Source organism: Zerene cesonia, chromosome 4 (genome assembly GCF_012273895.1).
Source record: "Zerene cesonia ecotype Mississippi chromosome 4, Zerene_cesonia_1.1, whole genome shotgun sequence".
NCBI lineage: Eukaryota > Metazoa > Arthropoda > Insecta > Lepidoptera > Pieridae > Zerene > Zerene cesonia.
In genome coordinates, this window is record NC_052105.1 from 4,488,861 (window position 1) to 4,503,107 (window position 14,247).

The window sequence follows — 14,247 nt, forward strand, 5'->3', positions numbered from 1 at the left end:
TATTTTGACTTTCGACTTCGCGGGCGAAGCCACAAGCGGAAAGCTAGTATACCATGAAATGTCAATTCGGGCTATTGATAAAAATGATATTGATCCTAATAAAGTGAGTGTTAAAAGGTAATAATCAATTTTTATGGCAATTTATTTTAATTTATCTACAAAAAATTGGTTCACAATATAATATATAGATATATCTAAAATTAAGTATTAGTACAATTTACAAAATTATTTTAATTGCTAAATGCAACCTAATAGATTAAAATGTAAGTTAAAATAAAATTATTTAATAATTTTTTTTTAACTTGAAAACATTTATAATTTCGGCCACTTCATATGTTAAAATGCTTATTTTTATTATAATATAATAAAAATACATTATCATGAACCTATACAATGACTGTTTGTTTTCATCTATTGAAACGCTAGAAATAAATAAAATTTTAGGAAAAGAAATTACATAATACTGCACTATTTTTTATAATAATAATTTGAGATAAGCATCTTCTAGATTTTTTACATAATTGGACAGTACAGAATTTTTATTATTACTTGTAGGAATATAGATAAAATTAAAAAAATTTCGTAGAAATATTGCTTTGATATAAAATATTGTATCGTTATACACAGCTAAATTATCCGAGTTTACGACTAGAAGTGACTATTTCCACAACTAAATAAAAGCACTCATGTCTATAGGAATTATTGTTATTTTCTTACTCTGTTATCTGTGACGAGAAATCTATTTCCTTGTTTGTTTGTTTGAACGCGCTAATCTCAGGCACAACGGCTTAAAATATATTCATCACCGTAGGATATGTAGGTGTACCCTGAGTGTTATAGACTATATGTACCACGTGCAAAGCCGGAGCGGACCGCTAGTGTTGAAATCAATCTGCTATCAAAACTCTTATCACAAATTCAAGATTCAGAAAACACCACTATATCAGAACATAAATTTGATATTTGTAAACCATTTAGTTTAATTGTGATTAATTGTATGATGTGGGATGACCGTAAAAAATTAATAATAAAAAAATGGTATGAATTTCATTTCTAAAAAACTTATACAGTCAATTTAATCACTCGCATTCTTTTGCGAAACGAACGAAATATCTAATTGATCTGGTTATAACTAGCTTATGGCCACAGCTTCGCATGTACATCAATATATCGGCCAATAACAGCTGTATTAAAAACAAATTTCTACTGTTATTACGATAAAGAAATTCGTTATGATAATACCTATGAATTTGATCTTTTTGTGGTAAAATGTAGCTACTATCCTGTTTCATATTTACTATAATATAATATATATACACCCAAGTCCATATAAGGATTTTTGTACATTTTTGATGTTATAAAGTTCACTATACTTCGCGTTACAATCAAGCTAAACAGAGAATTTTTGTACAATTTTATTCCTTTTGCAAGTGCGGCTGTAAGTTAATCCGCTAAAATTCCATCTGAAAGAACGAGTTTAGTAGATAAATCCTGAAGACAATCTGTAATTATAAACTATTAGCTATTTGAATTCTGTTTGTAAATTTATATTTATAAAACGAAACAATGTTGGCTTAGCAAATAAACTAAATTTCCAATCAATCTTGAATATCGTTACTTAAAATAATATTATAAATAGTAATTGAAGTCACCCTGTGCGTTTTTCTATAGTTTCTGTGTGTATCTTCATCTTTACCAAAATAGATAAATTTATGATTAAAATTTGTGCAGTAAATACCTAACTATCGAAAATTTTGCCATAAAAACACAAGAATGGCACCATATTAAATGCATAATCTATATAAATTTTACTCTATTTTAATAAAAAGCGAGTTAATTTGAAAATAACAATTATAAGTGAAAATAATGCTATTTGCAATACTTATTAGGAAAGCAAGGAGCCTGTACAGCGATTTACAATCGATATTACGACAGAAACGGTAATTTTAGGATTAATTTTCTTTTAAAGAAGAACAATAAAAGTAATTTGATATTAATCAATTCCATCATCCACATATTTGAACATATCAATCAGGGTGCCAGTGTAAATTTCCAGAAAAATGTCAATGGCATAGGAAGCCTTTCCGCTCGGAAGATCATTCTCGAATAAACGTTCTTCTTTAACTAAAGGTTCAGAATAGCATATATGCAATTGACACAAATAGATTATGACGACTCAACCCATTTTTAACACTTTCATAACTACTTCTCAACGTTCCCGCTTTCTAAAAATAGAATAAAATGACGATGTCGTTGTTTTACGTAAAAAAATCTATCATATAACACTTAATAAATATTGATTTAGCACCTAATTACCTAAACTCTTTAAGTACTAACAACCACGCAAAATATAACAGCAACGGTGGCAATACAATAACAACTTCAGGCAAAATTTTCATTGTAAGCGAAACGATGCCGCCAAAATTAATGTAACATTTTTTGATATGGCAACACCAGGACCAACTTCACGTATATTTAAAGCTATGATCCGCCCGCCCATTGTTCGTGTAATGATTTCAAATGGTCGTGAGCACGTTTCGTTATATTCAATGTGGGTACTATTTCTAACAAACCACTCTCGCCTATGAGGCTCAAGCCAGCCAATCCTAGATATGTATGCATTGGATCGGTACAAGTGTCCGGCCATTTTGAAAAGCCGCCAACCACACAATCCTGAGTTTCATACACATAATTTCTGTTATTGGAAAAGTTGGATAGATTCAAGGAGTCCAAAATCTTTAAGGAAGCTCCAACCCAAAAACTGTAACATGTGTCAACTGGTTTGTTTGGTCTTCCTTGGAACCCATCTATTTGACGCATCAACAACCACCTTTTAAGACCTTCTATTTGCTCTTCACTTAGTTGGTCTAATTGATTTGTTAAGCTTAGTGTTGCTAGAGCGCAAAATGTGGTTCCTCCATGAGATTCCAGCTCCGGACATTGGGCGATTCCATAATCATAACCCTGAAAATAATTGCATATTGTACTTAATGCAAATTAATACAATTTCAACTATTGGTCCTTTTTAAAAATAAAAGATGCTAATACGTTCTTAATTTAAATTTTGTTATACCCCAATTGTATAAATATTTTTTTTAACTTTAACTAATAACATAAAGTAATTACTGTTAAAGGCAAACTAGCAATATTTTTTATAAAATTTATATAAATGTTCTAATAAAAAGTTTGGCTCATAAAAAACTCACTATAGATTTTATAATATAATCTGTAGCCCTCTTTATGCTGAAGCCAGACCAATCGTTGAGTATATAGCTTATACAAGCAGCACAATACACAAAACGCATATCAGATTCACAGCCTGAAAGTGTAGCTGAAAAGTTACCTTCCTTTGTTTGCAATGCTTTTACACCTGAAAATAATTAATATTGTACTTTATTATTACAGTTCATACAGTAATATATTAGTTTTTATAAAATATATTGTTTTTGAGTATCTACGCTTCTACAATGACATATTTTATTTAATATATGAGATGGACAATTAATGATATAATACAAACATTTAATCGAATCATGAATATTTAATGTATCAACACATTTACTTGTATTTACGTGTAATTCAACAGATTTACTTAATTAGGTTAACCAATAGATATATTAAAAGAATTAAATACAAACCTTCCACTATTGCTTTACGATTAAGCCTTGAAAGATCGTCTCCCAAAGCCAGTAACACGCATAAACCCGTGTACGTCATTGCAAGGTGGCCGCAGCGGTACATTTTATTTTCCGAACTTAAATCAATGTTCACCGTCGATGATCCTTGGAAGCCACATGCGGACATGTCACCAGCTAAAAGACATTATACTATTACAGAACAGATAACAATATGTACATGCTTATTATAAATAACATGAAGATAATTCGCATCAATCATGCAAGGGACAAGTATTAAAATGAGAACACCGTTTGGAGAGTAATCAGAGTGGGCATTTAAAACTAATCCAAAATCATCATCAGTCCATATATGATCCCAGTGCTGCAACAAAGGCCTTCTATGAGGGTTTAAGAGGAAGTCAAAAATTAAATGTCGTGTGTAAATATATGCTTTACATTATCAGAAATAAATTAATCAGTTTATTTACTTTCAAGAGGGAGCTTTTTTGTTTTGCTGGAATTTGAGACAATTTTTTTTAATAGATCATATGTATGTAATTCTGATACTTAGGCTATATCATTGGGAAGTATCACCAAAATTAGTTCAGTGAATTTCACATGAAAGGGCAATAAATATAAAATATATCCAACCCTCCTTATGAACTTTCACATTTATAATATCAGTAAGACATGTGTTCATGTGACGCAGTTGTAGCAGTAAGACTACATGTCATTTAACTTTCTTATCAATAACTTTTCTTATAAAAAACAACAAATGTGAATTTTAATGGTTTAATATGCTAATAAAATGTTTAACTATAATTGTGTCTTATCTAATATGCAAATATTAGGTTGATATAACAAGTAGCTATTATTTAAGTTAAATTATAGCCTCACGTATGCTTGCACAATATAGTCATAAAACTAATCTTGTCCTTATAAGTGTTTATATAAAATTTCATAAGCCACTGAGATAAAAACTCAGAATCAAATCCCTTCACAAATTAGGCATTTGTAAAATAAACCAGAACAATTATCAAGGTAAACAAGTCATTGAATTAACCTTGACACCATAAAATTTAAACTGACAAAAAATATAGAATCTTAGACTAGACCTCCATGACCATAATATATTTAACCCACAAAACACAATCACCCTGCAAAAAATGCTACAATGATTTTTATGTTGTACTCAAATCATCATACAATTCAGCAGTGCTCAGATACAACCATATAACTTTTGATTGTACTGATGAATATAAGACTATCTAAGTATTATGAGAGGAACTCAGATATGATTGCTTTATTTTCATCTGCTATGAAGTATGGATTTGATATTTTTAGTTTTTAACAGGACTTCTTTAGATGTCCTGAGAAATATTTACAAGAGCAAAATGCCAGTGTAGCAATCAACATCCTAAAAAAAGATCTAAGGACATTCAAGTGAAACACAAAGGAAGGAAGTAAACACAAAGCAATAAGGAAGTAAAAACAAATACGATCTTGAATTGCCAGCACAGTAAGATTCTTCATTTATTTATTATTTTTTTATGAAAAGTATCCTCTGATACTTTAAATAAAAAAATATCATAAGTACTCTTACTTCAAGCCTACTTAAATAAGATTGCATAACTTTTGCCTGATAAGAAATTAAATACCATGTGTGGACCAAGTATGGACGTGCATTTAAAGAAGATTTAGAGGTCAAAGTGTGAAACTTGTGAAGAAAAAATAGCACACATACATTTGTAGTGATCAATGATGACAAATTGACAACTTTTAGAATGTAATTCTAAGAAAAGGAAGATTTAATCTGTAATCAATTTTAATAGGTATCTGATAATACAAATACAAAAGGTATTGCCTTATAAAATATTAAATAACATGATCTAACTGATCTATTTATTGAAATGTGTCGTCTTAAATCCAATTCCTGGAATATGATTAAAGACACAATATATATATATTTTTTTATACAGCTACCTAATATATATCATGTTAAATTATTGACAAACATAAACCATTGTCTTCAATAACACCAAAATATACTTACTATCTTTGTCGGGATGGACTTGCAATTGATATAACCAATCTACTATCCTTCTTTGAAGTTCGATTGATATTGATGAAATGGAGCCCAAGACATCTAGTCCAGATACTGAAAAGTATGCTATAGTAACCCTGAAACAATTAATATTATTTGATGTAAGAGAAGAGATGTAAGAATCAAATATAACAAAGATAATGCATCCATAAAAGAAGCCACCATTATAAATTACATTATTAATAAAATTTTGTTTACATGAATATTAACATTATATAAATTTGAATGTTATGTTTATCAGAACTTGTATTTAACATAAAATTTACCTCGTTGTATCATGAGATGATAGTGATGAAGGTAAAATATTTAAAAATCGCATAAAATATTTAACATGCTGCCTGTGAGCCAAAATTTTATGATCTTCGTTATTCATTTTAAAAATAATTTGTTATTAAACATATATTATTCTTTAAGAAATTGTGTAAGTTTACACCTAGCACTTTAATCGAATCAAACCAAATCCGAAAAAAGTTTAATTTAATAACTAAACACAACACGTTTAAGTAATGAATTCAAACGAATGGATTTAGAAGTAGGTACTCTATTTCATTTATAGGTTTTGCATTAATATGATTCAAGTTACAAAATTAAACCAGCCCGAATGACTGATGACAATTAATATACTTTATTAACATTAAGCACTCTACAAATGTCACTGTCATTTGCATAGATATATATACCAGAATATATCAAGACAGAAAGAAGGTTAAAGGGCAAAGAGTATAAAAAAACATATTGTAAGAAATTTTTTAAAGAATAAAAAAAATGTTTATCACGAGACGGGATAAAAAATTTCTCATTTATATAGCATTTCAATGCTACGTAACTTACATGAAATTTAATCATATCTTAAATTTAACAATACCTTAATAAGCTCATTGGGCTATACTGAATTAAGGCAAGTGTAATCACATTCAGCGAGTAAGCATTCATGCGCTTACTACATTTCATTGAACTTAGTTTCTAAAATCAGAAGCAAATTTAGAAATGAAGGGTTTCCGTTCATGATTTTATTAATTTAGATACTGTATCATATATGAGTAATTTAGCACCAAAGGATTCAGCAATTATCTACGAATTAATTATTAATCATTTTACATATTAATAAATCATGTGTCACCATTTATTTATAAGTTATAAGTAATAAAATACTATCATTCGAGAAGGCACAAGTGCAAAAGAATGATTGTTGGTAACGAGTGATACAAAAGAATTCGTATTAAGATTTAGAGTGCCAGCATCCATCCACGCCAGTAATGTCAGCAAGGATGGAAATTCAGAAGCATTGTAGTATATATTACATAGCGTTGTGTATCATTTTTATATAACGTCTTAATTGAAGCATCAAATTTGAAGTGTAGACAGTAACTATACTTAAATGAAGTTTTTTAAAGTAACATTAACGTGATTAAACTGTATGTAAAGTACTTGTACTAATAATTATAACATTGATATAACTTTAAATTTTGATGCTCTCTTAACTCAAGTATTTAAATTTTTATACGAAGTAAATATATCAATATTTTTTACTTTACATGTATATATAATTGTTTAGATTTTAAAGTAAATATATAAATTTTGTCTTTGGTAAAGTGTTACATGTCGAATTTTTTTTATGTAGTTGTTGTTGATTCTAATTGTACATTGTCGATGGTCCTTTTTCATGGCTGACGTTCGAAGGAGCTAGCCGCAGTCATGAAGGTTTTTAGAAAATACTTTTATTTAAGTTGTTGAATGAATAAAAAGTAAAATACTCAATGAGTGATCAACGTTATTTATTATTGTACAGATATATGAGTGATTCAATCAATAATGTGTTGTGATACGTTTGAAAAAGTGCGATGAAATGAAAGTGTTAAAGAGGAACGATTCTCATGCCTTGAGTTTTATATTATGTTAACTTTGTAGTATGGTTTTCACTGTTTAATCTTTACCTTATATTGACTGTTGATCTAATTTCATCTTGAGAAACTACTTGACCGACGTAACGTTGTAAACGGTTGCAAATGTGGTTGAAAATAACCTTGCTTTGTTGTTTTTAGTTGAACGTATCCTACCCGGCAACGGGATGCCAGAAATTATTCGAAGTTGTGGATGAGCATAAGCTCCGTATCTTCTACGAGAAGCGTATGGGTGCTGAAGTTGAAGCTGACCAGCTAGGCGATGAATGGAAGGGTTACATTCTACGTGTTGCCGGCGGCAACGACAAACAGGGTTTCCCGATGAAACAAGGTGTCCTCACCAACAGTAAGTATACGAAACTACGAATCTTTTGTCCCAGGTGATGATTCCAAAATTGAAAAATGATAAATGAATTATTATTGACATGATGACAACATTAAACTATTTTGAGGTTATATTCCAAATAAACGATAGCTCTTAATTATTTACCATTATTGTTCACATATCTAAAACGCGATATTGTTAAATTTTAGCTCGTGTTCGTTTGTTGATGTCCAAGGGCCACTCTTGCTACAGACCTCGTCGTGATGGTGAAAGAAAACGTAAATCAGTGCGAGGTTGCATTGTAGATTCTAACTTATCCGTGTTGGCCCTTGTTATTGTACGCAAGGGTGCTCAAGTAAGTTTAATTTTTATTTTAAAATACCGTGAAACTTATTATTATAATAACATACATATTCTATAGTTTTAAGGCTTATCTCAGATGATTGAATTAAACCCTGTTCTTACTGTTTTCTAGATCTGCAAATCTAGGTAATTATATGCGGCAGGGGAAATTATAAGCTCCTAATATATATATTGCTACACTATTTACAGTAGTGATTGCCATTATTAGGATCATACAAAACAATCCTGTTATAACATTGTCACACATACATCAAGGTTAATTAAATTTAAAATAAATATTTATACAATCTTTATAGGAAATTCCTGGGCTTACAGACGGCAATGTTCCTCGTCGTCTTGGACCCAAGAGAGCATCTAAGATCCGCAAGCTTTTCAACTTGAGCAAACAAGATGATGTACGTCGCTATGTTGTCAAACGCCTGCTCCCTGCTAAGGAGGGCAAGGAAAATGCCAAACCCAGGTATAAGGTGAGTTCATTCAACATTTCACACTTTGAACTAGGCACTGAGATTGACACTCAATTAGTGCCTCTTAATATATTCCACATCTATAGTAAAAATAATTTGAAAATTAATACAATATTCTCCATGTATTGGGTTTTGTTAATATGACAAATTTATTTATTTATCTTTTCCTTATATGTGTTAGTATAAACATGAGTTAATTTCTATGATATTTATGAATAATTTAACTATAACATAAAAATATAGAATAAATTGTTATACAATCCAATTCAAATCGATTGATTATTTCTGCATTTTTAAAGTAAATTATCAAAATTACATTATGTGGAATAATATTTATTATGTTTAACAAATTTCTCGATATAAAATAAATCAAGTTATGACACTAAATTAGATCCTCCTGGGTTTTATGTATGACTTTAGTCAAGTTCTATGACTTGATTGAAATGAAAACCAGGGTAAAATAAATTAGCTCCGAGCAGAAGATTCAGACTATGTTTGTCTACTTTTACAGTGAGCAAGACAAATTTCATTCATTATGTTCAGCCCATATATTATGTTTCGCATTAGATACAGGTCCTGTGTGGGTTCAGGCTATATATTCACTATGTTGGCCAAGTGCATTTTGTCAATGTGCAATATATTGATTTCAGTCATAATTAAGTTTCTGAATTATCATACTTAATGTCTACCGTTTTTTATTTTTCCCAAGGCTCCCAAGATTCAAAGGCTAGTCACCCCTGTAGTACTGCAACGCAGACGCCACCGATTGGCCCTTAAGAAGAAACGCCTGGCTAAACGCAAGGCTTCAGAGGCTGAGTATGCCAAGCTTCTGGCTCAAAGGAAGAAGGAATCTAAGGTATTACTTTTTAAGCTAATAATTAATCATTAAGATCTTAGATAGTTGGAAAGCATTATTGTGACAACTGTTATCACATAACTATAAATATATAATTTATAGTAATCATATTCAGTTGTAAGAGAAATTGCTGTGTCTTACCCCTTTTCTTACCATTGATGTAGGTAAAGGTATTAAATCAGCCACAATTTAATTGAAAAAGCCAATTAATTTTTTCTCGTCCCGCCAATACTCTCATTATGCCTATTATCTTTATTGACTGAAAGAGGTCACTTCTAAATGATAAGGATGCCCAACAAATTGTACTCTTTTCTTTTTAAATCTTTTTTTTTAAGTTTCCTTATTTGTACAACTATTATTGAAGAGTAAATTTTTTTTTTAAAGGTACGTCGTCAAGAAGAGATCAAACGCAGACGTTCAGCTTCAATGCGGGATTCCAAGAGCTCAAATCAGAGTGCACCGCAGAAGTGAAATGTCTTTAAAATAAAGTTGTAAAAATACTAAGATTCTTTTTTACTTCATTAAAACAAAGAGTAATAAATACTATAATTTAATATTAAATCAAAGAATGTAAGAAGTTACACAAGCACATTTTATACAAAACACAAACATTGCAAAAATCACCATTGATCACCAAAATATACCACAGACGACACAATTTTACTCTAAACTACATTTTTTAGTTTTATGTCATTTTGCTTTCAGTAGGCCAAGACCAACATATCTCGCCATAACACGTAGATATGAAGGATTCAATTTCTTTCGTTTGCCAAGTAAGGATTTTAGCAAGCGCTCTGAGGATTTATCGAAAGGTCTTTGATAGTCTGAAGCCTGAAACAAAATCGATATAAGTGCTATACATTTTACATATAATAGACAGTTTCATTCAAAGAAAGTTCGCATCGTGCACCACACCCCCACACAGACGACCGGCGTGAAATAGTGACATGCTACTGTGTTTTATGTGAGTGGAGGAGCCGGAGGCCCATATCCTTTTTCTTACCATTCCGAAGTCCTTTCCTTCGTTCCTCTCGTCAATCCTCTCTTAATACCTTTCCAATGTGAAGTCCAAAGATCCATTTGTAGAGGCGTAAGGACTGCAATCAACCTAACATCTCTAGATGTTCATAGATGGTAGTTGCGCTTACCATCGGGCGACTCACCAGCCCATTTATAACAAACAGATGTAAAATCGGTCAAGTGTGAGTGACACAACGCTAAGGGTTCCGACGTATACCAACCGTTGGTATACGTCGATTTTTTTTTTTATTAATATATTATAGCGGCAACAAGAAGGTACATCAAAAAGAACATTTAAACTCTTACGATGGTTCATGAGAGTGGTGACAGTGGTGAGAAACGGGAGTCTCTATAGTAATAAGGTCCCGTTTTGCCCTTTGGGTACGGAACCCTGAAAATCATCATAAATATAACATAATAAATTACTCGTATGTGAAATATTCTTACTGTAGTTTTCGCGATCCAACATAGCTCCTCTAACAAGTTGTCTTGATTTTCAATTGAAGCCGGTAAATACGAAATACCTTCACACTGAAAGGAATATTTTATGAAATTAACATTTGTTAGCTCAGTCACAAATAACGTAATAATAATACTACCACAGGTAATAAACTTTCGATTGTATAAATGATTCTTTTATTTATTATGATATTCATATTATATCTTACTAGCTGACCCGAAAAACGCTGTTTAATAAGAGAGGACATAACTGCAAATGCAGGAAAAAATGCCTTTTTTGAGAGCGCTGTGTAAACTATTGATTTGAAACCGTGTTCCGCGGAACTTAACTAATTGTAAAAGAGTGTAGTAGTGCTAAATTTAGAACCTATATTCAAAATGTATCATGTATAGAAGATGAAATTCAAAATAATGTTGTGCTTCTTTGGCATCATTATTAATAATTAGCGGTCCGCCCGAGGTACATATATAGCCTATAGCTTTCCTCAATAAATGGGCTGTCTAACACTGAAAGAATTTTTCAAATCGGACCAGTAGTTACTGAGATTAGCACGTTCAAACAAACAAACTCTTCAGCTTTATATTTGTATACATTATATAGTTTCATATTAATATAAGTATATTACCTATGCAGAATTAAAATTAACATGAATTTAAAAAAGTAGCTACAGTTTTTTGCCGATCTGCTTTGAATAAATTGGTTTCCGAAGCGGTGGTAATTGTTAAAACTATGTTATGACGATTCAAAAGTGCTTCTATTTGAATAAATAATTAATGTTTTCAGTTTGTACGAGTAAGTATTACATGGTAATAGCACGGCTAACATATGTATAGTATATACATATACACATATATATATATATATATATATATATATATATATAGTATTTATCTTTGATAATACAATGTAGTAGCATAGATGACATAATACTATATAGTAGTATTAGCTCAAATCTATATTTAAATGTAAACGTTAATATAACGGAATATTATGGTTTAATAAGAAATAATATGGCACGATAACGTAATTCGTTTCGGCAATCTATATAAGTATTAAATAGTAAATTGATACTCAGTAGGTCATGTGCGTCGCGGATTACACATACTATTACATACCTGCGGCAATTTACTTAAAGTTTCCTTCTCGATGACTTCTATCTCCATATCCAATTCAGACGCTTTAGTTATTCTATTCATTGCAATCCCTTGAAGTAAAACTGTTCGGAAACGGATAAGATTTGACGTTTCTTTTTTATTAGCTAGTAACAAAATTAACAACGCCTGTCTGGGTGTAATATCGCAAGTCCAAGTTTTCATCTTTAAAATATATAAATAAGAATTATTAGATTATAAATTGATTACGTTACTTAATATATATAAGGTAAAATTTATGAAACAAACATTAGTTACCTCTATAATAGAAGATAGCACTTTTCTCTCAACATTTCCATCAATAACACCTCCCATATCTTTAGATAAGCCCAGAGCTTGGAAGAATTCATCCAAATTTGCAATTTTTTGCAAGGATGTGCTTTTTTTACAGTTCGATATACTTGATGTTGATTTGCATTTCTTATTGAGCCTTATATAACTTCTTTTTCTATTTACGTTATTGAAGACCACTTTACTTTGGACTTTGTGGGATTTCAAAAATTGCGGAATTTCCTTTATCTCATCTAAATGATGTATCACCTTATGGACATTAGATGTCGAATAAGTATCATCATATGATACTAAAGCCTTAGTGTAATCTAAATTTCTTTGTATATTGTGTATCATATCAGTGTTCTTTTTATTAACTACAAATAAAACTCGATGCTCCTTCAAAGAATTGTCCAGTAGCTCAATCACCATTTTATTCTCAAACTGTTGCAAGGTTAAAGTATCAATCATACCTTTATTTAAATAAATACGAGGACTTTCTAGATTGGGCAATTGACTTTTATATTTTTTTAATATTGTTTCACCACCAAAATTAAAGTTCGGCGGCATGTAGGGAACTAATGCCATACATTTATTTGAGTTAAGACTAACTTCCGCTTTTATTATCATTTTATTAATGACTTTGTGGTCTACTCGAGGTAGGTAAATATGTGTACCCCACCATAGACTTGTGTTAATTTTTGGTAAAAGATTGTAGAAGGAACAATATCGATTGGGATAGTCTTGTTCGCCTACGATCTTTTCACACTTACGTATAATAGAAAACTTCCCATTTCTTAAATCAACCGCTTGAGGTAAGGTAGGTAACAAATTGAATGGTGGAGAAATATTTAAGGAAGGCTCGCAATTACCAAGACGCTGTACTTCTGTGATTGTAGGCAGCGAACACTCAATCTTTTCAATAGCATTAGGAAGTTCCATCTTTGCTTTAGTATCGAAAATGTTAGTTAACATTTTGGGTAATATTGTACATATTTCAGCAGGTAGCATGGCATTCATTATTGACGTTTTATATTTGTATATTTTAGTATGGCTGTCAGTAACCGTTATTGGAATACACGATAAAGAATGCTTTTGTTGCAGTGTACAGGTATTATCGAATGGGAAAGCGATATCAAATTGAACAACAACATTAGTCATACAATGCTTAATGGCAATTTGGTTCTTAGTGATTGATTCTAATTCTAAATGTTGCCAGGTATCTTCAAATCCTGGAATAATTTTGGTATCAAATATCTCATCAATGACATCCGTTTTTTCTCTTTTTGCTTTTTCTTCTTCAACATCAGTAAATCTAACACAATCTGTTTGCGTGTACCTGTTCTCAGCATCCACTTCTACAAAATCATAAATAGTTATAAATACTTTATTATTATAAAATACCAGCTATTCGTCCGTGGTATATATGTAGCTTATGTTACTCAGTGAAATTGCAATTTTTCAATGGTGAAATAATTTTTGAAAGCGGCCCAACAGTTTCTTCGTGAAAACGTTACAAAAATACAAGAAAAAAAAATTCTCTTAGTAATCTTAGTGTAGAGATAATCTTTTTATTTCTTATTTCTTTATTGTTGTGGTTTTAGGCTCATATACATAATCCCAAGGAAGAAGATAATCTATAAAAAAAATTATGTCCTATCCAACTAAACGAACGGATTTTTCAGGATTACAGTTCCTGAACAATCGCGCTTA

The 14,247-nt window shown here is 30.7% G+C and overlaps 3 protein-coding genes across 3 annotated transcripts in view; 1 reads left to right on the forward strand and 2 right to left on the reverse strand.

Moving 5' to 3' along the window:
• Positions 1–295: 295 nt before the first annotated feature.
• On the reverse strand, positions 296–6,305 carry LOC119839713 (geranylgeranyl transferase type-1 subunit beta). Its single transcript, XM_038366146.1, has 5 exons — positions 5,988–6,305; positions 5,671–5,798; positions 3,639–3,812; positions 3,207–3,370; positions 296–2,964 (listed from the first exon to the last, which is right to left on the reverse strand). The coding sequence occupies exons 1-5, from the start codon at positions 6,092–6,094 to the stop codon at positions 2,482–2,484; spliced, it is 1,056 nt and encodes a 351-aa protein (XP_038222074.1). The 5' UTR covers positions 6,095–6,305; the 3' UTR covers positions 296–2,481.
• A 995-nt stretch (positions 6,306–7,300) lies between these two features.
• On the forward strand, positions 7,301–10,137 carry LOC119839554 (40S ribosomal protein S6). The gene is made up of 6 exons (XM_038365887.1): positions 7,301–7,422; positions 7,764–7,968; positions 8,157–8,302; positions 8,607–8,777; positions 9,487–9,633; positions 10,018–10,137. Exons 1-6 carry the CDS (start codon positions 7,417–7,419, stop codon positions 10,102–10,104), a joined length of 762 nt encoding a protein of 253 aa, XP_038221815.1. The 5' UTR covers positions 7,301–7,416; the 3' UTR covers positions 10,105–10,137.
• Positions 10,138–10,275: 138 nt separating this feature from the next.
• The window catches only part of LOC119839790, a 7,967-nt gene continuing 3,995 nt past the window's right edge, over positions 10,276–14,247 (reverse strand). Inside the window, exons 5-8 of the mRNA XM_038366230.1 lie at positions 12,523–13,892; positions 12,229–12,429; positions 11,101–11,184; positions 10,276–10,464 (exon numbers count right to left, since the gene is read on the reverse strand). Of these exons, the coding sequence (XP_038222158.1) occupies positions 10,324–10,464; positions 11,101–11,184; positions 12,229–12,429; positions 12,523–13,892 (1,796 nt within the window). The 3' untranslated portion in view covers positions 10,276–10,323. The remainder of the gene's footprint in view (positions 10,465–11,100; positions 11,185–12,228; positions 12,430–12,522; positions 13,893–14,247) is intronic.